This window comes from Ovis canadensis, chromosome 15 (assembly GCF_042477335.2).
Source record: "Ovis canadensis isolate MfBH-ARS-UI-01 breed Bighorn chromosome 15, ARS-UI_OviCan_v2, whole genome shotgun sequence".
Classification (NCBI taxonomy): Eukaryota; Metazoa; Chordata; class Mammalia; order Artiodactyla; family Bovidae; genus Ovis; species Ovis canadensis.
The window spans coordinates 64406341-64433488 of NC_091259.1; the positions used below are offsets into that span (position 1 = coordinate 64406341).

At 38.2% G+C, this 27148-nt stretch overlaps 1 protein-coding gene across 3 annotated transcripts in view; it reads right to left on the minus strand.

Annotated features, from left to right (window-relative positions):
- SLC5A12 (solute carrier family 5 member 12) overlaps positions 1–26203 on the minus strand; it is a 52780-nt gene extending 26577 nt beyond the window's left edge. Inside the window, exons 1-6 of one of the 3 annotated variants that reach the window (XM_069553834.1) lie at positions 25330–26203; positions 16191–16256; positions 8096–8147; positions 6410–6477; positions 2098–2252; positions 1837–1977 (exon numbers count right to left, since the gene is read on the minus strand). In XM_069553834.1, coding sequence (XP_069409935.1) covers positions 1837–1977; positions 2098–2252; positions 6410–6477; positions 8096–8147; positions 16191–16256; positions 25330–25668 — 821 coding nt within the window. In that variant the 5' untranslated portion in view covers positions 25669–26203. The remainder of the gene's footprint in view (positions 1–1836; positions 1978–2097; positions 2253–6409; positions 6478–8095; positions 8148–16190; positions 16257–25329) is intronic. The other 2 variants (XM_069553836.1, XM_069553835.1) reach the window with 2 other exon arrangements.
- Positions 26204–27148: the final 945 nt, after the last annotated feature.

A 27148-nucleotide genomic window follows, 5' to 3' on the forward strand; every position in this document is an offset into this window, starting at 1 on the left:
CATCAAATACTAATGTAACAAATTCCAAGAAACTATTATGAATGGATTGCTTAATTTAAACCAGTCCACTAAATGAGACTGAAAGATACACAAACACAAGTACACTTGCAGGAGTATACACATACACTACTACACACACACACACCTACACACAGACACACACACACACATACATAAAAGTTCCTATGTATATATGTATCAGTTTATATGCTCATACACTCACATATATAAGCATCACCTTCTTGAAGCATTGTTTTATTAAATAAGTAATAAATATTTAATAAGCACAAAGCATCATTCTTAGACTTGTAGGGAATATGATGAAAAAAGTACATTTCCTAACTTTTAGGTACTATTATAGTAATAGGAAAAAATTGGTCATGTTCACAAGAATAAATGGTATAACACAAGCGCATAAGACCAAAAAAACCCTTTTTCTAACAGAGAATTATTATTTATTTCATCTAAGGATTCTTCCCCTATCAGATATCCTCTAGTTTATTTTAATACAGAATTTTAAATAAATTCTAATTTTATATGAATTTTAAGATCAAAATTACATTTGATCTTGGGCTTCCCTGGTGGCTCAGAGGTTAAAGCTTCTGCCTGCAATGCAACCCTGCCTGCCTGCAACCCAGGGAGACCTGGGTTCGATCCCTGGGTCGGAAGATCCCCTGAAGAAGGAAATGGCAACCCACTCCAGTATTCTTGCCTGGAGAATCCCATGGACAGAGGAGCTTGGTGGGCTACAGTCCATGGGGTCGCAAAGAGTCAGACACGACTGAGTGACTTCACTTTCACATTTTAAGCAATTTAACTATTTGATAAAGTGATGATCACATGCATAGAGAGCTTAATATTATTTATTGTGATAAGATATGAAATGATAGAATAGTAAGCAACATATTCACTTCTTCCTCCTGAGGGTACGTGAACTATATAAGTAATATATTCCCTTTTGTAATTCAAGTCACAAAATGTTGAACCATGATCATTTACTTGCATCTTTTATTCCATCTAAATAAGAGACTATGCACTTAAAGTCTTTATAATCAGCTGTGGAAATATTTATAGAGACTGTTTCTCATTCCAAAAGAAGTTAAGGGCATCCTGACAAGTCTGCAGAGGCTGGAACTTTGGATAGCAGCAATGAGGATGAAATGCCTATTTTCAATGCAATTTTAGCTTATTTAGTCCAGCTTTGCAAAACAAAACAAAACAAAACAGTGTATAACTTCATTTGGTCTCCACTCTCAAGAGTGGGATGACTTGCATGGTTTAAAAAAGGCTTAACAAGTTGTGACTCTGTGGTGTTCTTCAGAGTAAGCAGTCTGGTAAAACTGGTTATTGAGTATCCTGGCAGGAGCTGGAGCCACTAAAGTCCTGTTATGACTGCCTCATTCCCTTGTGTTTTATTCTCTTAACCTCCTTGGAAACTTTTATGGTAAATCCATCAAAATAAAAATGCTAGTTAGAAAAGACCACATGGTGAATGGAGATAGTGATGAGAACCAACTCATCACCGAAACTGTAAATAAAACATAGGTGCTCCTTATCTTTGCTTTGCCTCCCACAGCACCTAATTAACCTAGTAATTTCTGAAAAAAAAAAAGAAAGCAACAAGTGATAGTGAGCAAAGGCAAACCAAAAAAAGTTCAAATCCCAGCCCTGCCACTTCCTTGTGGAGAAGGGAATGCTCATGCCTGACTCAAAAAATTATTGAAAGGGTTAAACGAATCTTCACTTTATTCTCTCTTTTACACACTTATATACACACTCAAAGTATTAAAATACCCAAGAAGGCAGAAAACATAAAAATGTTTATTAATAACTTACAGCTTGGCATGCCTTTCTGTTTTGCAAGAGATGCATCGCTGGATGGTCGACTGATTAACTCCATAGATCCCAAGCCATGTAAAGGTTCCTCCCACTGAGATTGTCCAAAAAGTGTGCCTCCTGAGAGGATCTACATCAAAGCTATGAAGCAGAGAGAAATGAGTGAGCAAACACATTCCTTTGATACCCAAATATTATTTTAGTTGATGAGGTCATACAGCTAAATCTTTATAAAACAAGAAAAAGTAGCATTGGACATACTCAAATATATTTAATCGAGATCCATTTTCCGCTTTTTCTAATACACTGTGTAATCCACCAGCATGGGTTGATCCTTGAATGAGAACCGTTAAGAAGCCCACGATCATGACAACCATCTGAAATGCATCGGTCCACACTACTGCTTTTAATCCTCCCTGAAATGAAGAGAATGGATGTGAGTTCTTTAGGAAGACTCAAACTCTTCCATTTCTGCACAACCTTTTTGCTATCTGCTAGACATCTTTCTTTCTGTCTTTTTCCTCCCTCTCTTCCTTCCTTTCATTATTTCCTTCTTCCTTCCTTTCACAGTCACTGAACACCTTTTATGTGCCAAGTTTATTGAGGATAATCACCTGGGTCTGGCTTGTACAACTTGAGGTTTATTTTTGTAAAGTTAGTGAATAAATTTGGGGAAACTGAGATGGTAGGCTACTGAAAAAAAAAGAAAAGAACTAGAAAGGAATGATAGATCTCATACATTCATGGAGAAAAGTGTTTCAAGAGCTGGAGGAAGATCAAATAGTGAGATGAACAAACCAGAGTGTCAGGAGGGTGACTCTAACAGTAGATTTCAGGAGAGGGTGATTAAGCAAGTGGTTAGAGCAGTTGTTATCAAATCTGGATCCTCTTTAGAGTCACTTGGGGAATTTAAAAGCACACAAACAAAAAACAATGTCTGAGCCCCATTCCCAGGAATTCAGAATAAATTGAGGTCTGGGTTGGGATAGTTCTAAGTGTTTCTGAAAGCCCCCCCAGGTGACTCAAATGTATAATTCTAGTTGGAACTATGTGGGCAAGAAGAAATGAGGAAAGAAAGAGGCTGCTGGAGAATCTTTTAGGACCATGGCGAAGGTGGAATGCGCAAACTAGGAAAGATTAAATGAAATGATATATTTTTAAAGTACTTTGAAAATGAATAAGCACTATGGGAATGAAAGGATGTGATATTTTTAACACTGAAAAATAGAATTATTATCCTCAGTTACTCCTCCAGAGTGTCAAGAACTTCTATGAAAAGATGACAGGTTTCATCTTTATCTTGAGAAGAAAGAAGACATTGGATTTGTCTCATCATTTCTTGTATAATTAAAATTAAAATGAGTTTAAAAAATAGACATAAAAGTCCCTTCCAGATACATTGTATTTGCATATTCTATTCAATTTCTGACTGGAAGGATATTCAGTCTCTTACTTACTCCTCCTAAATAGTGGTATTTTGATTTTATTTAAAGGCGATAAAACCCTTCCAAATCCAAATCAAAATATCAGATTTTGGTGATACAAAGCCCAATGCCAAAGACATCCTTTCAGAGGCTATTTGGCATGGGTTATGCAACAGTATGTATAAACCTGGACTTAAGCTAGACCTGGGGCAAGAGAACAAACCACTTTATCAAATGGGCATCAAAAGGCAGATTATAGCTAGCATGAAAACTTCTCTGATTTTTATGACTCCTTCATATAGCAAGAAACACACCTACCCACATGCCACTCATATATAATCCTGATTGTATCTCGAGTGTCACTTAGGTATTGAATCAGCCTGTGTTGTTTTATGTTGCCGACTGTTTACCTCACTAGATTGCAAACTCCTGGATGGCAGGAATTCTTTCTTCTTCTTATTTTTAAAATATCTTCCACTGTCCACTGATTATCTTAGCTACGTTATTCATCCATGGGATTATCAGAGTAAAGAGATTGCAATATGAGCAAGTGCTAGATAGATGAGCCATTGTTTTGGTGAGATTTTGAAGACCTGCAGCCTGGCCAGAGAGGATGGAATAGAGGTGTGGTGAGGATAAATCAAATTGGGCAGACTGACTCACAGACAGAAAGATTTTCAACACTAGTCTAAGAAGCTTACACTTTATCCTGTGAACAATACAAAGCAAAGAGAGAATTAGGTCAGTCAAGTGGCATGAAGAGATGCATGTTTGAAGAAGATTAGGCTGACAGAGGTATGCAGGCTGGAGGGAGGCACTAAAATCAATTAAGAGGTAGTACATTTAGCTTATTTTTGTTTATTGTGATTTTTAAAATATCCAGACTTGTTTCTAACATCTTTTTGCTATTTGTTCTACTTTTTCTATATATATTTTTTCCTTTCGCTTAAATCAGCTGAGGGTGGTTTTTATTTTTTCACTTTGTTTTAATTTCCTTTTTCTAATTTGACTGTTTTATTTAAATGGGTCCCCTTGAAATTTTGCCATGGGTTTTTCATTTAAAGTCTAAGTTTTTAAAATGTCTTAATCTCCAACAATTCAAGGATTAAAGCATCTTTAAATCTACGTGCTCTCTCCCTGATTTACATGCTATTGATGTCTAAATGAAATTATTCTTTTTCTTAATTCCTAAATCACATATAATCATTGTTATTACATTTTAATATTATAAATTATATTATCTAACATTATATAAATTATACCACACTATAAAATTATTATTGTCATTAAGCACCAAAAATTGTTTGACTAGACTTACTAAATGTTCATTATTATATTTTTGTCATTTTTTCCATCAAAATCCAGAGAATTTTATTTCTTCCTACAACACTTCCTTTAGGTTATTCTCTGGGGAAGATATGTTAATGGTAATTTGTCTTAGTTCTTGACAGTTGATAGTTGTGCTGAAAGATAGTTTTGCTGAATACACAATTATAATTGACAATTGTTTCTTCCAGTGTTTTGAAGATATTGTTTCACTGCTCTGGCTTCCATTACTGTTGCTAAGAAGTCTGCCTTTCCTGTCCCTGGCAGTGCATCTGGTTATCTTCCTACAGGCAAATACTTCGAAGCCACTGATCTGTTAAGTATGGCCAGACATGTACGAAGTAGAAGCCCATTTCTAATTTAGGTAGGGGATGTGTGTATGCTCAGTCGTGTCTAACTTTCTGCAGCCTCATGGAGTGTAGCCCTCCAGGCTCCTCTGTCCTGGGATTTTCTGGGCAAGAATATTGGAATGGGTTGCCATTTCCTTGTCCAGGGGATCTTCTCAACCCAGGGATGGAATCTGTCTTCTGCTTGGTAGGTGGACACTTCACCACTGCACCACCTGGGAAGTTCAGGATGAGATAGTTAGATAGCATCACCATCTCAATGGACACAAATTTGACCAAGCTCCAGGAGATAGCGAAGGCAAAGGAAGCCTGCTGTGCTGTACTCTATGGATTTGCAAAGAGTTAGACGTGACTTAGGGACTGAACGACAATAAAAGGAGATGTGTGTCTGGAACAGAAGTATGGTAGTGAGAATGGAATGGGAAAAAAAATAAGACGAAACTTTGCAGTGTAAAGAAAAGATGGGATTTACAGGTATGAAAAAGAGATAGGAACATTTTTAAATTGTATATTATCATAACATATGTTTTTAAAAAGTAGGTGATATGCACACAAGGCCAAAATGCATGGACAGTATGCTATATCAAAATACTATATGATAATATATCAATTACTTTATTTTTCTCTATAAAGGGGGAAGACAATCCAACTATCTGGGAACCATTGCCATATTCTTAACTAGTTACTTATAAGCTCCATATATAAGACCAATACAAGGAGATCCAACCAGTCCATCCTAAAGGAAATCAGTCCTGAATATTCATTGGAAGGATTGATGTTGAAGCTGAAACTCCAATACTTTGGCCACCTGATGTGAAGAACTGACTCATCGGAAAAGACCCTGATGCTGGGAAAGATCGAGGGCAGGAGAAGAAAGGGACAACAGAGGATGAGATGGTTGGATAGCATCATTGACTCAATGGACATGAGGTTGAGTAAACTCCGGGAGTTGGTGATGGACAGGGAGGCCTGGCATGCTGCAGTCCGTGGGGTCGCCAAGAGTCGGTCACAACTGAGAGACTGAACAGTTCAGCGACTGAACTGAACTGAATGGATAGTACCAATAAGGTTTCCCTGGTGGCTCAGACGATAAAGAATCTGCCTGCAATGCAGACTCAATTTAGCTGTCCATGGGATTCTCTAGGCAAGAATACTAGAATGGGTAGCCACAACCTCCTGCAGGGATGGAAACCGAGTCTGCATTGCAGGGAGATATTTCTGTCATTAAATCTTCTTTTAGTCATGGCTCTCTCAAATAGGCCCAGAGCTCAAATTCTACTAATGGTTGATATGGAAAAGGATTTTAAATAAAACAAGAGCACCTTCCTCAGAAAACTGTTACAGATAAGGCAGCATATTTCTATTTAATTGAGAAATAGCAATTTCTGCTATACTTAAATGCTTTGTTGTTGGAAATTTGCCCTTATCCCATATTACGAAGTAGTGCTAAATACTTTTTCACAGCTAGATACATACCAGGGTACAGTAGAATGTGCAAACGATTCCTGTTGCAAACACAGAGCCCCAGAGATCAAACCCAGTCACTACAAAAAGAGAAAAAAAAAATTGAAAGAAGTTCCTTTAAGGACAGTAAAAGAACAAACTTTATGAGAAAAAAGTCACAATATTCTTGTCTGTATTCTTTGTGGACAAATTAAAATCAAATTAGAGGTGATAAAATTAAATTAAATTTTATCACATCTGATAAAGATTATTTTATTATATTATTGTAACTCAGTCCAGTCCGTGGGACTTCCCCAGTGGTTCAGCAGTGAAGAATCCACCTGCAGTACAGGAGACACAGGAGACATGGATTCCATCCCTGGCCTCGGGAGATTCCCTGGAGGAGGGCATGGCAACCCACTCCAGTATTCTTGCCTGGGGAATCCCAAGGGCAGAGGAGCCTGGTGAGCTACAGTCCATAGGGTTGCAGAGTTAGACACAATGAAAATGGCTGAGCAGCAGCAACCCAGTTCATAATTTTCATGTAATGTTATAAGCCAAATTTTTCTCTTAAGATTCTGGAGTTCCCAATCTCTGTACCAATTATTTGTTTATTTGTTTGTTTTTCTTAAAAAAGTTAGTTAGTCCAATCTTTGCACCAAACATTTTATTATTTGTATTTCTTAACAAAGTCTACATACTTTCAACCCACCTCGACAATGACTGTGAATAAATATTTTTCAGTATGAGCACATAACACAATTAAATTGAATATTGAGGACTTCTAAAATTATAGATATCATTATGAAATTTCTTTTGCTTTTGATTTTTCTTTCCTTTTTTTCCTCCTGGGATTCTATTCTTTCAACAAGGTCAAGTGTAAATCTTAAATAATTACTACAAACACCTGTTACTCATGTATCCAGAGTATCCTCTTCATGAGATTACTGAGAAAGAACCATATGTTATAGATGACCTTATTTACATTGTTTGTATAGAACACAAAACTGTCAACTTATGGTTACCAAAGGGGAGAGAGAGAGAGTAGGGATAAATGGTAGCTCAGATGGGAAAGAATCTGCCTGCAATCCAGGAGACCCAGGTTTGATCCTTGGGTTGGGAAGATCCCCTGGAGAAGGGAATGGCAATCCATTCCAGTATTCTTGACTAGAGAATCCCATGGATAGAGGAGCCTGGTGAGCTACAGTCCATGGGGTCACAAAGAGCAGGGCACAACTGAGTGACTAACACACATCCACAGGATTTCTAATACTATTTATAAACTGCTATACATGAAAAAAATTGAAAAAGAAAAACAACAAAGATTTAGCACAGGGAACCATATTCTGTATCTTATAGTAACATATAATGGAAAATAGCTTGAAAAATATACATAAAACTGACTTTGATGTACACCTGAATCTAATACAATGTTGTAAATCAACCAAACCTCAAAAAAATTTGTCATTACTTCAGTGATTAGAAAACGAATGACAATCAAATTGGATGTTTGAAACCAAGTGGATAAAGCCAAATAACTCGTTATTCACGTTATTTTCTATGTTCAACTTTCAGAGCTTTGTGTTGTGACAACTACAGTAATTCACAGTATTCTAACCACAGGAATGTCTTCCCAACAAGATTTTGTGCATACGTTTCTCAAGATAGCAACACAGGTATAAAAATGGTGGAAAGCACAAGAGAGTGTGGCTAACTCACCTTGATTGAGGGCCAGAGCAGGAGCGTACACCACCACTCCCGTGTAGAGAATCTGGTGGAGGGACAAGAATCTGGTGAAAAGTGAGAAGAGCGACATGGGAAGGAAACCCTCCTAAAAATTTCCTTATGACCTTAGCACTGCACTTTCTTCAACTTGTTTCAAACATTTCATTCCCTCACACTCTCATTTTGAAGTCCTCGGCAACTGTAACTAATTTGCAAAAAGGATAATAAGCATGAGATAGAGGAAGGCTGTTGGAGTTTTAAAATGGCTATACATTTTGAGATTTTATGGCTACAGCTGGTGCATTTCTGAAGGATATGAAAATAAGGTTCAGTGTTCGACTCACCCTTCCACTGCCCATTATACATATATCACCGTGACACAAACACATGTTAGCAGTTTGCTGAAACATAGGCTTTAGAGCAGAGATGGAATAATCTAAGAGGGGAGCACCTTGCAGGGAAAACTAGCAACACAGGCAACCTCCTTTACGGGCCTATCTTCAGACTTCCAGAACTGGAGGCCACTACACTGACAGAAGTGGGTCTGGTCCCATATAGTTTTTTTTTTTTTTTCTGCTTTTGTTTTTGTTTTTTTTTTATTTTTAGTTTTTTATTTTTTACATTTTAAAATCTTTAATTCTTACATGCATTCCCAAACATGAACCCCCCTCCCACCTCCCTCCCCAGAACATCTTTCTGGGTCATCCCCATGCACCAGCCCCAAGCATGCTGCATCCTGCATCAGACATAGACTGGCGATTCAATTCACATGATAGTATACATGTTAGAATGTCATTCTCCCAAATCATCCCACCCTCTCCCTCTCCCTCTGAGTCCAAAAGTCCGTTATACACATCTGTGTCTCTTTCCCTGTCTTGCATACAGGGTCGTCATTGCCATCTTCCTAAATTCCATATATATGTGTTAGTATACTGTATTGGTGTTTTTCTTTCTGGCTTACTTCACTCTGTATAATCGGCTCCAGTTTCATCCATCTCATCAGAACTGATTCAAATGAATTCTTTTTAACCGCTGAGTAATACTCCATTGTGTATATGTACCACAGCTTTCTTATCCATTCATCTGCTGATGGACATCTAGGTTGTTTCCATGTCCTGGCTATTATAAACAGTGCTGCGATGAACATTGGGGTACATGTGTCTCTTTCAATTCTGGTTTCCTTGGTGTGTATGCCCAGAAGTGGGATTGCTGGGTCATAAGGTAGTTCTATTTGCAATTTTTTAAGGAATCTCCACACTGTTCTCCATAGTGGCTGTACTAGTTTGCATTCCCACCAACAGTGTAGGAGGGTTCCCTTTTCTCCACACCCTCTCCAGCATTTATTGCTTGCAGATTTTTGGATCGCAGCCATTCTGACTGGTGTGAAGTGGTACCTCATTGTGGTTTTGATTCGCATTTCTCTAATAATGAGTGATGTTGAGCATCTTTTCATGTGTTTGTTAGCCATCCGTGTGTCTTCTTTGGAGAAATGTCTATTTAGTTCTTTGGCCCATTTTTTGATAGGGTCGTTTATTTTTCTGGAGTTGAGCTGCAGAAGTTGCTTGTATATTTTTGAGATTAGTTGTTTGTCAGTTGCTTCATTAGCTATTATTTTCTCCCATTCAGAAGGCTGTCTTTTCACCTTGCTTATATTTTCCTTTGTTGTGCAGAAGCTTTTCATTTTAATTAGATCCCATTTGTTTATTTTTGCTTTTATTTCCAGAATTCAGGGAGGTGGATCATAGAGGATCCTGCTGTGATTTATGTCTGAGAGTGTTTTGCCTATGTTCTCCTCTAGGAGTTTTATAGTTTCTGATCTTACATTTAGATCTTTAATCCATTTTGAGTTTATTTTTGTGTGCGGTGTTAGAAAGTGATCTAGTTTCATTCTTTTACAAGTGGTTGACCAGTTTTCCCAGCACCACTTGTTAAAGAGATTGTCTTTACTCCATTGTATATTCTTGCCTCCTTTGTCAAAGATAAGGTGTCCATATGTGTGTGGATTTATCTCTGGGCTTTCTATTTTGTTCCATTGATCTATATGTCTGTCTTTGTGCCAGTACCATACTGTCTTGATGACTGTGGCTTTGTAGTAGAGCCTGAAGTCAGGCAAGTTGATTCCTCCAGTTCCATTCTTCTTTCTCAAGATTGCTTTGGCTATTCGAGGTTTTTTGTATTTCCATACAAATCTTGAAATTATTTGTTCTAGTTCTGTGAAAAATGTGGCTGGTAGCTTGATAGGGATTGCATTGAATTTGTAAATTGCTTTGGGTAGTATACTCATTTTCACTATATTGATTCTTCCAATCCATGAACATGGTATATTTCTCCATCTATTAGTGTCCTCTTTGATTTCTTTCATCAGTGTTTTATAGTTTTCTATATATAGGTCTTTAGTTTCTTTAGGTAGATATATTCCTAAGTATTTTATTCTTTTTGTTGCAATGGTGAATGGAATTGTTTCCTTAATTTCTTTTTCTACTTTCTCATTATTCGTGTATAGGAATGCAAGGGATTTCTGTGTGTTGATTTTATATCCTGCAACTTTACTATATTCATTGATGAGTTCTAGTAATTTTCTGGTGGAGTCTTTAGGGTTTTCCATGTAGAGGATCATGTCATCTGCAAACAGTGAGAGTTTTACTTCTTCTTTTCCAATTTGGATTCCTTTTATTTCTTTTTCTGCTCTGATTGCTGTGGCCAAAACTTCCAGAACTATGTTGAATAGTAGCGGTGAAAGTGGACACCCTTGTCTTGTTCCTGACTTTAGGGGAAATGCTTTCAATTTTTCACCATTGAGGATAATGTTTGCTGTGGGTTTGTCATAGATAGCTTTTATTATGTTGAGGTATGTTCCTTCTATTCCTGCTTTCTGGAGAGTTTTTATCATAAATGGATGTTGAATTTTGTCAAAGGCCTTCTCTGCATCTATTGAGATAATCATATGGTTTTTATTTTTCAATTTGTTAATGTGGTGAATTACATTGATTGATTTGCGGATATTGAAGAATCCTTGCATCCCTGGGATAAAGCCCACTTGGTCATGGTGTATGATCTTTTTAATGTGTTGTTGGATTCTGATTGCTAGAATTTTGTTGAGGATTTTTGCATCTATGTTCATCAGAGATATTGGCCTGTAGTTTTCTTTTTTGTGACATCTTTGTCAGGTTTTGGTATTAGGGTGATGGTGGCCTCATAGAATGAGTTTGGAAGTTTACCTTCCTCTGCAATTTTCTGGAAGAGTTTGAGTAGGATAGGTGTTAGCTCTTCTCTAAATTTTTGGTAGAATTCAGCTGTGAAGCCATCTGGACCTGGGCTTTTGTTTGCTGGAAGATTTCTGATTACAGTATCAATTTCCGTGCTTGTGATGGGTCTGTTAAGATTTTCTATTTCTTCCTGGTTCAGTTTTGGAAAATTGTACTTTTCTAAGAATTTGTCCATTTCTTCCATGTTGTCCATTTTATTGGCATACAACTGCTGATAGTAGTCTCTTATGATCCTTTGTATTTCTGTGTTGTCTGTTGTGATCTCTCCATTTTCATTTCTAATTTTATTGATTTGATTTTTCTCTCTTTGCTTCTTGATGAGTCTGGCTAATGGTTTGTCAATTTTATTTATCCTTTCAAAGAACCAGCTTTTGGCTTTGTTGATTTTTGCTATGGTCTCTTTTGTTTCTTTTGCATTTATTTCTGCCCTAATTTTTAAGATTTCTTTCCTTCTACTAACTCTGGGGTTCTCCAACTCTTCCTTTTCTAGTTGCTTTAGTTGTAGAGTTAGGTTGTTTATTTGACTTTTTTCTTGCTTCTTGAGGTATGCCTGTATTGCTATGAACTTTCCTCTTAGCACTGCTTTTATAGTGTCCCACAGGTTTTGGGTTGTTGTGTTTTCATTTTCATTAGTTTCTATGCATATTTTGATTTCTTTTTTGATTTCTTCTGTGATTTGTTGGTTATTCAAAAGTGTGTTGTTCAACCTCCATATGTTGGAATTTTTAATAGTTTTTCTCCTGTAATTGAGATCTAATCTTAATGCATTATGGTCAGAAAAGATGCTTGGAATGATTTCGATTTTTTTGAATTTATCAAGTTTAGATTTATGGCCCAGGATGTGGTCTATCCTGGAGAAGGTTCCATGAGCACTTGAAAAACAGGTGAAATTCGTTGTTTTGGGGTGAAATGTCCTATAGATATCAATTAGGTCTAACTGATCTAATGTATCATTTAAAGTTTGCGTTTCTTTGTTAATTTTCTGTTTAGTTGATCTGTCCATAGGTGTGAGTGGGGTATTAAAGTCTCCCACTATTATTGTGTTATTGTTGATTTCCCCTTTCATACTTGTTAGCATTTGTCTTACATATTGTGGTGCTCCTATATTGGGTGCATATATATTTATAATTGTTATATCTTCTTCTTGGATTGTTCCTTTGATCATTATGTAGTGGCCTTCTTTGTCTCTTTTCACAGCCTTTGTTTTAAAGTCTATTTTATCGGATATGAGTATTGCCACTCCTGCTTTCTTTTGGTCTCTATTCGCGTGGTATATCTTTTTCCAGTCCTTCACTTTCAGTCTGTATGTGTCCCTTGTTTTGAGGTGGGTCTCTTGTAAGCAGCATATAGAGGGGTCTTGTTTTTGTATCCATTCGGCCAGTCTTTGTCTTTTGGTTGGGGCGTTCAACCCATTTACGTTTAAGGTAATTATTGATAAGTATGATCCCGTTGCCATTTACTTTATTGTTTTGGGTTCGGGTTTATACACCCTTTTCGTGTTTCCTGTCTAGAGGATATCCTTTAGAATTTGTTGGAGAGCTGGTTTGGTGGTGCTGAATTCTCTCAGCTTTTGCTTGTCTGTAAAGCTTTTGATTTCTCCTTCGTATTTGAATCAGATCCTTGCTGGGTACAGTAATCTGGGCTGTAGGTTATTGTCTTTCATCACTTTCAGTATGTCTTGCCATTCCCTCCTGGCCTGAAGAGTTTCTATTGACAGATCAGCTGTTATCCTTATGGGAATCCCCTTGTGTGTTATTTGTTGTTTTTCCCTTGCTGCTTTTAATATTTGTTCTTTGTGTTTGATCTTTGTTAATTTGATTAATATGTGTCTTGGGGTGTTTCGCCTTGGGTTTATCCTATTTGGGACTCTCTGTGTTTCTTGGACTTGGGTGATTATTTCCTTCCCCATTTTAGGGAAGTTTTCAACTATTATCTCCTCAAGGATTTTCTCATGATCTTTCTTTCTGTCTTCTTCTTCTGGGACTCCTATAATTCGAATGTTGGAGTGTTTCATATTGTCCTGGAGGTCTCTGAGATTGTCCTCGTTTCTTTTAATTCGTTTTTCTTGTTTCCTCTCTGATTCATTTATTTCTACCATTCTATCTTCTATTTCACTAATCCTATCTTCTGCCTCCGTTATTCTACTATTTGTTGCCTCCAGAGTGTTTCTGATCTCATTTATTGTGTTATTCATTATATTTTGACTCTTTTTTATTTCTTCTAGGTCCTTGTTAAACCTTTCTTGCATCTTCTCAATCCTTGTCTCTAGGCTATTTATCTGTGTTTCCATTTTGATTTCAAGATTTTGGATCATTTTCACTATCAATATTCGGAATTCCTTCTCCGGTAGATTCCCTACTTCTTCCTCTTTTGTTTGGTTTGGTGGGCAACTCTCCTGTTCCTTTACCTGCTGAGTATTCCTCTGTCTCTTCATCTTGGTTATATTGCTGCGTTTGGGGTGGCCTTTTTATATTCTGATAATTTGTGGAGTTCTCTTTATTATGGAGCTTCCTCACTTTGGGTGGGGTTCTATCAGTGGCTTGTCAAGGTTTCCTGGTTAGGGAGGCTTGTGTTGGAGTTTTGGTGGGTGGAGCTGGGTTTCTTCTCTCTGGAGTGCAGTGGAGTGACCAGTAATGGGTTATGAGACATCAAAGGTTTTGGGATAATTTTGAGCTGCCTGTATATTGAGGCTCAGGGGAGTGTTCCTGTGTTGCTGGAGAATTTGCGTGGTATGTCTTGTTTTGGAACTTGTTGGCCCTTGGGTGGAGCTTGGTTTCAGTGTAGGTATGAAGGCATTTGATGAGCTCCTATTGCTTAATGTTCCCTGAATTCAAGAGTTCTCTAATGTTTTCAGGCTTTGGGTTTAAGCTTCCTGCTTCTGGTTTTCAGTTTTATTTTTACAGTAGCCTCTAGACTTCTCCATCTATACAGCACCGATGATAAAACATCTAGGTTAAAGATGAAAAGTTTCTCCCCCTTGAGGGACACTCAGAGAGGTTCACTGAGTTACAAGGAGAAGAGAAGATGGAGGGGGTAGTTAGAGGTAACTGGAATGAGATGCGGTGAGATCAAGAGACGAGAGAGCAAGCTAGCCAGTAGTCTCTTCCTTATGTGCGCTCTATAGTCTGGACTGCTCAGAGGTATTTACAGAGTTATACGGGGAAGAGGAGAGGGAGGAAGTAGACAGAGGTGACCAGGAGGATAAGAGAGAGGAATGAGTAGGAGAGAGACAAATCCTGCCAGTAACCAGTTCCTTAGGTGTTCTCTACCGTCTGGAACACACAGAGATTCACAGAGTTGGATAGAGAAGAGATGGGGGAGAAAAGAGACAGAGGCCACCTGGTGGAGAAAAAGGAGAGGCCAGAGGAGGAGAGAGTGGACAAGCCAGTAATCTCGCTCTCAGGTAAACTTGGGTAGTGAAGTTTGGGTTTTTAAATGTACAAAATTGACAACAAAGATTAAAAATCTGGAGTAGAGGTTGGATTTTCAAAGATACAATATTAAAGAAAAGCAGAAGGAAAAAGGAAGAAAGAAAAAAAAAGAATTATTAAAAAACAAACAAACAAACAAACAAAAAAAACCAAAACACCAACAACCATCCAAAGAGTATATATGGTGTTTGCCTTAAAAAAAAAAAAAAAGTCTTTTTTTTTTAAAAAAAATAGTAATACTAGGTTATAGAAATAAAAATTAGAGGAGAAATAGAAGACTTAACAATTAAAAAAAAGCTTGGAAAAAAAGAAAAAAAAAGCAAAAGGCAAAAAAAAAAGAATGATTTTAAAAATATTAAAAAATTAAAAATATATCTGGCTCTTCTCTGATGTTATGGGCCGTGTGGGCTCACTTCCAAGGTGGTTTCCTCTGTTTAACTTCTTCTGTTTGCTGGTTTTTAGGCTCACTAGTTCAGTCGCGCTGTGGGGAGGGGGGATGCTGTTTTGAAGAGAATGGTCTGCTTTTCTGGTTGCCTGATGTCCTCTGCCAGCCTACAGAAGTTGTTTTGTGGAGTTTGCTCTGCGTTGAAATGTTCTTTTGAGGAATTTGTGAGGGAGAACGTGATCTTCCCGTCCTATTCCTCCGCCATCTTTCCCTCCCTCCCCATATAGTTTTGAATGAAATTTCACCATTTAGAGATCCATGTGAGAATTTTAAAAGGCAAATAACCATGGACAGGTTAAGGAGCATTGTTTTCCATGTTTTCTTGCCCTTAAATCCTAAGGTCACTGATGGAAGTTTTAATGTAGAAATGGAAGAAGGTTATCTTATAGTAGAAAGTTCTCGGTGAGTCATTGAAATGCATCGAAGCTATCCCACAGGCAGCTGTGGGCAGCAAGAGTATACCCTAGAACCAAGGAGGTAGGAGAAGAGTCCAAAAGGGGATGTGGGAGTATTGGTTTGAGAGTATAATTTTAAACTAATTTTCAGAAACTAACCCATTTCTGTGTTGAACCAGAAATGAGCATTTCTGATTCAACACAGCTAAACTAGCAAAACAAAACAAAACAAAAAACAGTTACCAGACCATTTCATATCAAAAGCAACTTGTACCAGTTAAATAAGAGTTCACAATAAATTTAAGAAAACACTTTTTTGCTCCTTTGGTGGTTTATGATATGTATTTGGCATTATTTATACAGATACATGAAGTCTATGAAATGTGGAAATCCCTCTATAAAATCACATATTTTGAAAGCGCTATCCTCGGAAGACAGTAGTTTCTTCTTAGTGTTGAATCTTTCCTTTAACTGTGTTAATTGCTTCTTGAAATAAACAAATCCATTCCTGCCACCCCACAACCCACCTCTGCAGCAGCCCTTCCTCCTTACCGTTTGCACAATGTAGATGACTGTAGCTGCATAGCGAACTGGTTTGTTGAATCGTAGTTGTAAGTACTAGAAAGAAAAGAGAGAAGGACATGCAAAAAATCAGCAAGTTTTATTTAAAGGCTGCTAACAAGGTTTGCTTTTTCTTGGTATTTCTCTGAGTTTAATGCTTAGCTTTATAACATGATTTTACCGTGTTTGAAATTGAAAGAAAGGGAGAGAAATTTGGATTGTTTAAAGTCAAAGATGTATTAAAGCTCAGTTTTTGCTCAAATTTCACGTGATGGTCAGAGAAGATAAATACTTTTTAAAATTTTTAAATTATTATTGCTTCAATTAAAAGGTCTCCTGGTTCTCTCCCCAGGGCTCTTCCTACTAGATGTACTAAAGCCATTATTTCATTTTCTAGCCACACTGCCCCTAGATTCAGCTCAGGCCTTCCTTACCTCTTGCACAGATCAATGCAGTAACACTCTATCTGAGCTCTCTAAGCTCTCTCCAAATCGTGCCCACCCATTCTACCAACCACACACCTGCCACATTGATTCTCCTAAAGCAGAACACTGGTCACATCACACTTTTCCTCAAAGGTTTCAGTGATTCTCTATCACTGACAAAACATAACACACATCCAGGCTCTCCATTCTAAACCCTCTACGATCTGATCCACACCCTTCCACTCTCAACATCACTAGCCCTCACCTGATTTACTGTGTACATAAAATCACTATGTATTGTTCAGCCAGCATGCTTTGTACTCTGCAGATTTCTCTTCTGTGTAGGAAGATTTTTCAGTGCAAGAGAGCCTCCCCTCACCCCTAGCCCTCAAAATTCACCAATTATTAGTCATCTTTCAAAAACGAGAGCCTGATTGCCATTCCTGTTCCTACTCATACTTTCCCCTCTGAACTCTTTAGGCAATTATACTAAGCTTCTTTAGCACTTGATAAACAGCTACCTTGGATTTTCGTGTTGGATTCCCATATTTTATAGGCTTCCCAGGTGGCACAGTGGTAAAGAATCCACCTGCCAATACAGGAGATGCAAGAGATGTGGGTTCAATCCCTGGGTTGGGAAGACCTCTAGAAAAGGAAATAGCAACCCATTTCAATACCCTTGCCTGGAAAACCCCATGGACGGAGGAGCCTGACTGACTACAGTCCATGGGCTGCAAAGAGTTGGACTTGATTGAGCATGCCTGTGTGCACACATCACATATTTCACAGTATTCATTTCCTATGGCCACTGTAACAAACTACCACAAATCTGGTGACTTTAAACAACAGAAATGTGTTTTCTTACAGTTCTGGAAGTCAGAAATTCAAAATCAATTTCACTGGACCAAAACCAAGGTGTTGCCTGGGCTCTGCTCCCTCTGGAGGTCTTAGGGAAGAATCTACTTCTTGCCTCTTAAGAGTTTTGGTGGCTGTAGGCATTCCTTAACTTCTAACGTCATCACTCCAGTTTCTGCCTCTGTGGTCACATTGCTTTCTCTTTGTCTGACAAGTGTTCCTCTGCTTCCCTTTTATAAATATGATTGTACTTAAGGCCTGCCTGGTTAAGTCGGGATAATCCCTCTATCTCAAGATTCTTAATTTAATCAGTTTTGCAAGGATCTCTTTTTAAAAATCATATAAGGTAATAGTTACAGATTCCTGGCATTAGGACATTTATTATCCCTTTTGGAGACTAGTGGTGGTAGTTTAGCTGCTAAATAGTGTCTGATTCTTTGTGTCAGCATGGATTGTAGCCTGCCAGGTTCCTTGGTTCATGGGATTTCCCAGGCAAGAATACTGGAGTGGGTTGCTATTTGCTCTTCCAGGGAATATCCCAGACCCAAGGATAGAATCAGTATCTTCTGCTTGGCAGGTGGCTCCTTTACTACTGAGCACTGGGAAGACCGTTTTTTGAGGGAGGTGTATGCATCTTCCAGTCTACCACTTATTTTCCCTCGTGCATGTAACAGTGTCCAATTTTTTCGCTTTATCTTCATCTTTCATGTATTCATTTAACAAATATTTATCCCTTGTCTTCCATATTGCATTCTGACCTATAATGATAGCAAATATTATATAGTTCATGACCCAAAGGACTTTACAGATGAGAGGAGGAGACTGCTAAATTTATAGCAGTAAAGCTACAGTGATGGTATGTACTAGAAGAAAAGCTACAGGGAGTTATGAACATACTAAATAGATGTATCTGATTTACTGTTGGGGGTCACCAAAAGTATTCCTGAATTCCTAGAATTCCTGCTCTAGAAGGCACTAGTATTTGAACTCCAGTGCACAATAAACATGCATTGAATGAACAAAATAATTGTTAAAAGTAGCAAATAGTTGAGGATTTAATATCTTAGTAGTAATTGTTGGTAGTAATTTTTAATTGGTAATAATTGTTATCTAATTTAAGAAAAAATTATTTTAATTAAACCTGGAATTAACCACTCCTTTTTCCTAGAAATAATACATAAGTAAGAGTTGTTTGATGCCTTAAGATGGGACATTCTTTAAAACCCTAGAAAAGACTCCTCTTGGCAGAATTGTCACTCGATTTCACACTAATCCAATCTCTCAACTTACCTGTTCAACCATTCCCCCAAAGAAAGAACTGCCTTATTTTCATCCCATCTTTCTTCAGATGGTGCATTCAGTACACTATGAGTCAGGTGGATGTGTGAATGAGGGCACCATGTAAAAGGAAAATATTTTTAAAGAAGTCATTGAGGGACGATCTGAAAGTCTCAGCTATCACAGGATAAAAAACAAAACAAAACTTTTATGTTGAGGACAACTCGGGTTCAGATTACATGTCCTTGGAAAGATTAGATTATCGCACTAAACCATGGCTCCCTCTCTCTAAAATTGACACTTGTGGGACCTAACGACACAGTGGATGATAACACCAAGTGCAGGGACAGGAATATATGGGATCTTAGTGACCATAGTAGCTGTCGTGGGTGTGACCCCCGTAGTTTATTGCCATTCTCTGTCCCAGTACACCTTGATGGTATCTAAGTGTTCTGTGATTATCTGCTAGAGGGCTTTATCTTAGCCCTTCCCCAGGACAGACTAAAACTGCTGAAAGCCAACAATAAAAGGAAATTGGACCTCCAAAATCCTGGTAATTTCCATCCCAGTGAGGCCAACCTTGATATGTAACCTATACTGTCTTCCTGAGATCCCCAGTGAGATGGAACCTCAGTTGTTCATGGTTAACAACCTGCTCAAAAAACATTGGCTTTTTTTCCATGTCTTACTTGCCACTGGCCTACTGATAATTTAATAAAATCATTTCCCTAAAAAATGACTTGCATACAACTCCTTGTCTCAGGGTTTTCTTCTGGGAGAATGCAACTTAAGACAGTGATATTTCTATTAATAACAAATATGATTCAAGTGGAGACTGCAGAATTGCTTGTGTGATAAGCTGTACCTTCTTGTTGACAGAGATTCTTCTCCCATAACATTAAGAGTCAAGGATAGCCTACTGTAAGATGAGACCAAATCTGATATGCTATTATACAAGTTGTCCCATCTGAGTTTGCCTAGAAAAATGAGCCAAAGCACTAGCTGATGTCAGTCACATCAGTCAATTCAGTTCAGTTTCTCAGTCATGTCCGACTCTTTGTAACCCCATGAATCTCAGCACCCCAGGCCTCCCTGTCCATCACCAACTCCCAGGGTCCACCTAAACCCATGTCCACTGAGTCAGTGGTGCCATCCAACCATCTCATCCTCTGTCATCCCCTTCACCTCCTGCCCTCAATCTTTCCAGCATCAGGGTCTTTTCCAATGAGTCAACTCTTCGCATGAGGTGGCCAAAGTATTGGCGTTTCATCTTCAGCATCTGTTCTTCCAATGAACACCCAGGACTGATCTCTTTTAGGATGGACTGGATGGATCTCCTTGCAGTCCAAGGGACTCTCAAGAGTCTTCTCTAACACCACAGTTCAAAAGCATCAATTCTTCGGTGCTCAGCTTTCTTCACAGTCCAACTCTCACATCCATACATGACCACTGCAAAACCCATAGCCTTGACTAGACGGACCTTTGTTGGCAAAGTAATGTCTCTGCTTTTTAATATGCCATCTAGGTTGGTCATAACTTTCCTTCCAAGGAGTTCAGTTCAGTTCAGTTGCTCAGTCGTGTCTGACTCTTTGTGACCCCATGAATTGCAGCATGCCAGGCCTCCCTGTCCATCACCAACTCCCGGAGTTCACTCAAACCCACATCCATCAAGTCGGTGATGCCATCCAGCCATCGCATCCTCTGTCATCCCCTTCTCCTCCTGCCCCCAATCCCTCCCAGCATCAGTCTTTTCCAATGAGTCAGATCTTCGCATGAGGTGGCCAAAGTACTGGAGTTTCAGCTTTAGCATAATTCCTTCCAAAGAAATCCCAGGACTGATCTCCTTTAGAATGGACTGGTTGGATCTCCTTGCAGTCCAAGAGACTCTCAAGAGTCTTCTCCAACACCACAGTTCAAAACCATCAATTCTTCAGCGCTCAGCTTTCTTCACAGTCAACTCTTACATCCAAACATGACTACTGAAAAAACCATAGCCTTGACTAGACGGACCTTTGTTGTAAGTGTCTTTTAATTTCATGGCTGCAATCACCATCTGCAGTGATTTGGGAGCCTCCCCCCAAAATGTCTGACACTGTTTCCACTCTTTCCCCATCCATTTCCCATGAAGTGATGGGACCGGATATCATGATCTTAGTTTTCTGAATGTTGAGCTTTAAGCCAACTTTTTCACTCTCCTCTTTCACTTTCATCAACAGGCTTTTTAGTTCCTCTTCACTTTCTGCCATAAGGGTGGTGTCATCTGCATATCTGAGGTGATTGATATTTCTCTCAGCAATCTTGATTGCAGCTTGTGCTTCCTCCAGCCCAGCGTTTCTCATGATGTACTCTGTATAGAAGTTAAATAAGCAGGGTGACAATATACAGCCTTGATGTACTCCTTTTCCTCTTTGGAACCACTCTGTCAGTTTTAACTGTTTCTTCCTGACCTGCATATAGGTTTCTCAAGAGGCAGGTCAGGTGGTCTGGTATTCCCATCTCTTTCAGAATTTTCCACAATTTATTGTGATCCACACAGTCAAAGGCTTTGGCATAGTCAATAAAACAGAAATAGATGTTTTTCTGGAACTTTCTTGCCTTTTTTGATGATCCAGCGGATGTTGGCAATTTGATCTCTGGTTCTTCTGCCTTTTCTAAGACCAGCTTGAACATCTGGATAGACGGCCCCAAGGTAGATCAGAAGAAGAACCTGACTATCTTAGAACTTCTTGAGCTCAGATCAGATCCACTGAATTGTGAACAAATATAATTGTTGTCTTAAGAAATGTATTTTGGGGTGGTATATTACACATCAATAGATAATTGACATAAAAAGTGATGTCAGAAGTTGAGAAATGTAACAAAACCCAAAATATATGGTATTGGTTGGATAGCATATGAAGTCTAGGAAAGCAAACAGAGAATTGTTACTGAAAAATGGATATAGGGTAAGGAAGCTGCTATAGGAATCTAGAAAAAGTCATTGGTTGTAACATCCAACTCAGTTTAGTTCTTCTAAATTCAGTCAATTTGGTCAAACTAGAGAGACAGTATTAAGAAAAAAGAAATATATATATATATATATATGTGTATATATATATATATATATATATATATATGAAATAAGACTTCTTGAATTCTAATTTGAGCTTTGCCACTATCTCACTCCATAATAAAAGACTATTCAAACTGCATAATTTTCCATCTGAAAGATTGTATTCACTCACTTACTCATCCAGTGGTCATCTTTGTAGATGTATAGCTTTGCAAGCAAGCATGTTCAGTTGCTTAGTTTTGTCTGACTCTTTGCAAACCCATGGACTGAGGTTCACCAGGCTCCTTTGTCCATGGAATTTTCCAGGCAAGAATACTGGGTATGGTCAAAAGTAAAAATGGAAGTTCAGCAGAAAATTTGCACACATCATGCTTGCTTCTAAAAATAGCACAGGTAACATTTACCATCATGATGGATTATTTTCAAACCCCAAACCTGATCTAGCCTCACTCCTTTCCATCTCAGGAAATAACAAGTCCACTTTTCATGTGGGTTCAAGCCCAAGTAATGTGACGCCATCCTTGACTCTTTTTCATTTCACTCCTCACATGCAGTTTGTAAAAGAATCCCGGCATTTCCTCCCCCAACTTTCAGAATTCCACTCGTGTCATCCCCTCTGTCTCCACACTAATGTTGTCATCTCTTGCCTAGATTATGGCAGCAGCCTCCTAACTAGACCCCTGCTTCAGCAATAATATCCTGCTAGAGGAATACTCTTGAAATACAAGTCACTCTTCTGCTCAAACATTGTAATGACCTATCTCACTGAGAGTAAAAACCAATCCTTAAAATGGTCTAAAAAAGGCCCCATAACAGTGGTTCAAACCCTATCACGCACTAAACATCCATTTTACAACAAATATTTTGTCACAATATTTACTATACTGAAATAATACTCAATAATGATATCATATACTCAATAACGATATCAATAATGATATCATACGCATCTAATTTCTCAACTTTTAACTATAATTACTAAAATGCCACAAATGTAATTTAAAGGAGAAGTAAAATGAAAGCCATTTATAAATAAAGAGTATATATAATCTATAATGCTTAGAAAACACCATAGAAGAAGACATAGAGAAGTAGTGGCCTTCGCATTATAATGAAAAATCTGGATTAGAGAGAGGTATGTAGTTCAGAAACTATTTAGTTTAAGAAGTACAAGAAAGGACTTCCCAGGTGGTCCAGTAGTTGGGAATCCACTTTCTAGTGCAGGGAACACGAGTTCAATCCCACATGCTGTGGGGCAACTAAACCTGTTTGCCAGCCCATGTGTCACAATGAAGACCTAGTGCAGCCAAAAAAATGAAATAAAATAAAATAAGAATAACAAGTTTTGTGCTTTAAACTAAAAAAGAAGAAGAAGACTAAGAAAAATGAGAAAGTAGGTAGCCCACAACTAGTGTTAAGGGTAAATTATAACAAACTGGATCTATTAATGTTTGATAACAGAAAGAAGAAAGTAACTCTATCTGAGGTGGAGACAACATCCTGAGACTAATTCTAGATTGTCCAAGTGGAGATAATGAAAATGCACGCTATTGCAAATGAGCTGAGCCTGAGTTACAACTTGAGGGCGAGAACAATTCCTTATGCTTTGACATGGGAGAGAATAGTGACAAAGTAGCCCACATTCATAGATTAGTCTTGAAATCTTTCTGCATATTAAAGCATGTAAATCAGCTGGTTATTGCCAGCCCCAAAAGTCACTGGCTTAAAAACTAAGGACTTAATATTTCTCACAGTTTTTAGGACTGGGTAGGCGATTGCTCTACTTGTTTGCACAAAGTTCTCATGGGTCTGCAATCAATGGGAAGATAAGCTGGGGGAGAAAGTCCAAGACGGCCTCACTCACAAGTCTGATGATTGGTGTTGGCTGCTAGCCAGGCTGCCTCTGTTCTCCTCTATGTGTCCATTCATCCTCCAGAAATGAGACCAGCTAGATCCGCTTCCTGACATAGCTGTATCAGAACAGCATTCCAAGAAGGCAAAGGCAGAAGTTATAAGCTCACGAGACTTTAGCTCCACTTTCACACATCACTTCTGTCACATTCTATTGGCCAAAATAAGTCACAAGGCCATCCCAGATTTAAGAGGTGGGGAAATAAACTCTCCCCTTTCAGTCCTTTCTACTTCAAAAAACCTGATAAGAATATCCATAGATAGGTAGCAAGAAATGGAGGATGAACAAATAAACATAAATTAAAGCCTCTATATTGAGACTATAAATTTGGGGACAGTAGCAACAACAAGAATAATAATTATAAAAAAAAATAATAATAATTATAATAATACAAATGCTTCCTCTGTATTTACCATTTGCCAGGCTCTGTTAAGAGTATTTGCCTATAATAACTCATTTACTCCTCACAGACATTCTTTAAGATAGACCCTTTTATTATTCTTATTTTACGTGTGTTAAAATCAGATACAGAGGTGAGTCATTTCCCCAAAGCTATGCAGATAGTTAAGTGGCAGAGCTAGTAGTCAAAACCAAGTAACTCTAGAGAGCTCATGCCTTTCTCATATGCCACACTGCCAATGCTTTCCTCTCTCTCTTTTAAACTTTTTATTTTATATTGGAGTATAGCCAACCAAAAATGTTGTGACACTTTCAGGTGGACAGCAAAGGGATTCAGCCATACATATACATGTATCCTTTCTCCCCTAAACTCCCCTCCCCTCCAGGCTACCACATAACATAGAGCACGGTTCCCTCTGCTATATAGATGGTTATTCATTTTAAATATAGCAGTGTGTACATGTTGATCCCAAACTCTCTAATTATCCTTTCTGCCCTGTTCCCCACCCCTGACACTGCCAGTTCTTATAAAGAAAGAGGCAATTCCAAAATATATACTTTACACAATCTGAGTTTCTTTGTATCAGGGTACTACAATTTTAAAAATATGTAAAAGGCAAATGTGAAGGGTAAATTAAATTCAACTAAATCCCTGTGTGTCCTCTATCTATATGGTCTCAAATCTCCTAACGGAACCACTTTACTAAAAGTGCACCATCTATTGTACAATCTTAAATTATCTATCTGTATCTCAGCCAAAAAGAGACAATACACAATGTTCTTTGTGCTTTTCAGAATAAAATAAAACAAGTAACAAGTTCAGTTCTCTTTCATTGAGAATCTCCTATGAGTTAGGCAGTGCTTTAGAAGTTTACCAACAAATTCTCATTTAATCATTGAAATAGCCTCAGAGCTTGACTTTGTTACTTTCACCCTACAGATGGAAGGTGTAGATGTCTGGCTGTCTCTGCATACAGGTAGGTCCGTGTCCAAAGCTTAAGCTTTCCCCAATAACACTGTAATAAATTCTCGCCATGATTTGTAATTATCCTGCAAATAAGTGTTTTGCAACCACCATGTGTTATGATTAAGACGTAATACATATAAGATGTATATTAGGGGGAAAAAGCAATCGTAAAAAGACCTGTTCAAGTGGAGAGGAAACAGCAACTCTTCCCAAAGTAAAAAAGAAGCAAGTAGTTGTTTTACCTCGTACGTGCTGGTGATGCCAGATCTGTAGAACACAGGAAGAAAGAGCTCTGATGTGAGGATAATGACTAACGCATACGCAATGAAGAAGAGGACGAAGGATGCTCCAAAGCGGTAGACGTCAGCAGGGGTCCCCAAGACAGTGACGGCGGACATGAAGCTGGCTGTCAGGGAGAGTGCCACCGGGCCAAAGTTCATTTGCCGTCCACCGACCAGAAACTCCCTCGAAGTTGCTTTTTTTCTCTCCTTAATCGCATAGAACACCCCAATTCCAGAGGAAATGATAAAGAGGGCTGCAAAGACAACATAATCCCAAACTGCAAAGTTCTTCACCTCCATGCTGAGACGTATAGGCGCCAGAGAGTTGCTCTCAACCCGATGTCTTTCCCAAAGCAAAGCTCAGTATGCTTTGCTGTGAGAGGAGGCTGAGGCTGTGTGAAGAGAATGATGACCAGAGGCACTTGGGTAGCACTTCAGACACCAAGTTGTACCTGGGAAGGATCTCAGAAGTCAACAGCAAAGAGGATTCTGGTAGTGTTATGGGTATTGACAGATAAGAACTTGAAATCTGACCCTGGCCTGGAGCTCTCTGTTCCTTTGCTAAAGCATATGCTGCAGAGAAGGAATTCAGATGTATTTTGAAATTAATAACCACCGACGGTGAAATGCACTTGCCAGATAACATGTTCTTTAATCTCCTAGGTTTTCTTTTAACTTAAGGTTAAATATTACTGGGAAACATAGGAGTGATTCAAGTTCACCACCTCAGCATTTTTGAGTTAAACAGAATCTGTAAAATGCCAACACAACTATCACTGGTGTCTTTCTTCCGAATAAGGGAGAGTGAAGGTGTGTACCTGTGACTTTCTGAGGCAGTGGGTGTGGAGGAAAAGGAGCAAAGAACAAGTAGTCAGGAGACCTTTGCTCAAGTTGGCGCAAACTTAATTGAGCTGTGATATTGTTGATGAATTATTTAAACTCTTAGAGCTTCAGCTGGAACATGGAATGATAACACCTTATAGAGTATGGTGAATCTTTAAGTGTCTCAGACTTTCTGACCCTCTTTTTCTGATCTGTAAATAACTATTACACTTGCTCATAGCCAAGCAACTAGGAACATAATAGGTGACTCTTTCTTGACTCTAGGCTTCAGAAAATAAATTTACCAATAATTAAAACATTGCCTGTAGTTCTCAAATTTTTCTTCTTTGTCTCTCTATCATTTTTCCAGCTCACAACACTTATGTACAGAGGTTAAGTTTAAGACCAGGACAAATAAGAGAAAGAAGAATCCAGTTAAAGATTCTTTTTTCTATGTGCATTAAAATTATTTTTATTACTCCTCTTTTTACTCTTTTATATTTTTAATTTTATATTGGAAGTTTTGTTGATGAACAATGTTGTGTTAGTTTCAGGGGTACATCAAAGTGATTCAGTTATATATATGCATGCATCTATTCTTTTTCAAATTCTTTTTCCATTTAGGCTATTACAGAGAATTGGGCAGAGTTCCCTGTGCTATAGAGTAGGTCCTTGTTTGTTATCCATTTTAAATATAGCAGTGTGTACATGTCCATCCCAAACTCCCAATCTTTTGCTCTCTCTGCCTTCCCCCTGGTACCCACAAGTTCATTTTCTAAGTCTGTGAGTATGTTTCTGCTCTGCACAGCAAAGGAAACAATAAATAAAACAAAAGAACCCACAGAATGGGACAAAATACTTGTAAATGATGCAACCAACAAGGGATTAGCCTCCAAAATTGCAAACAACACATGCTACTCAACATCAAAAAAGCAAACTACTCAATCAAAAAATGGGC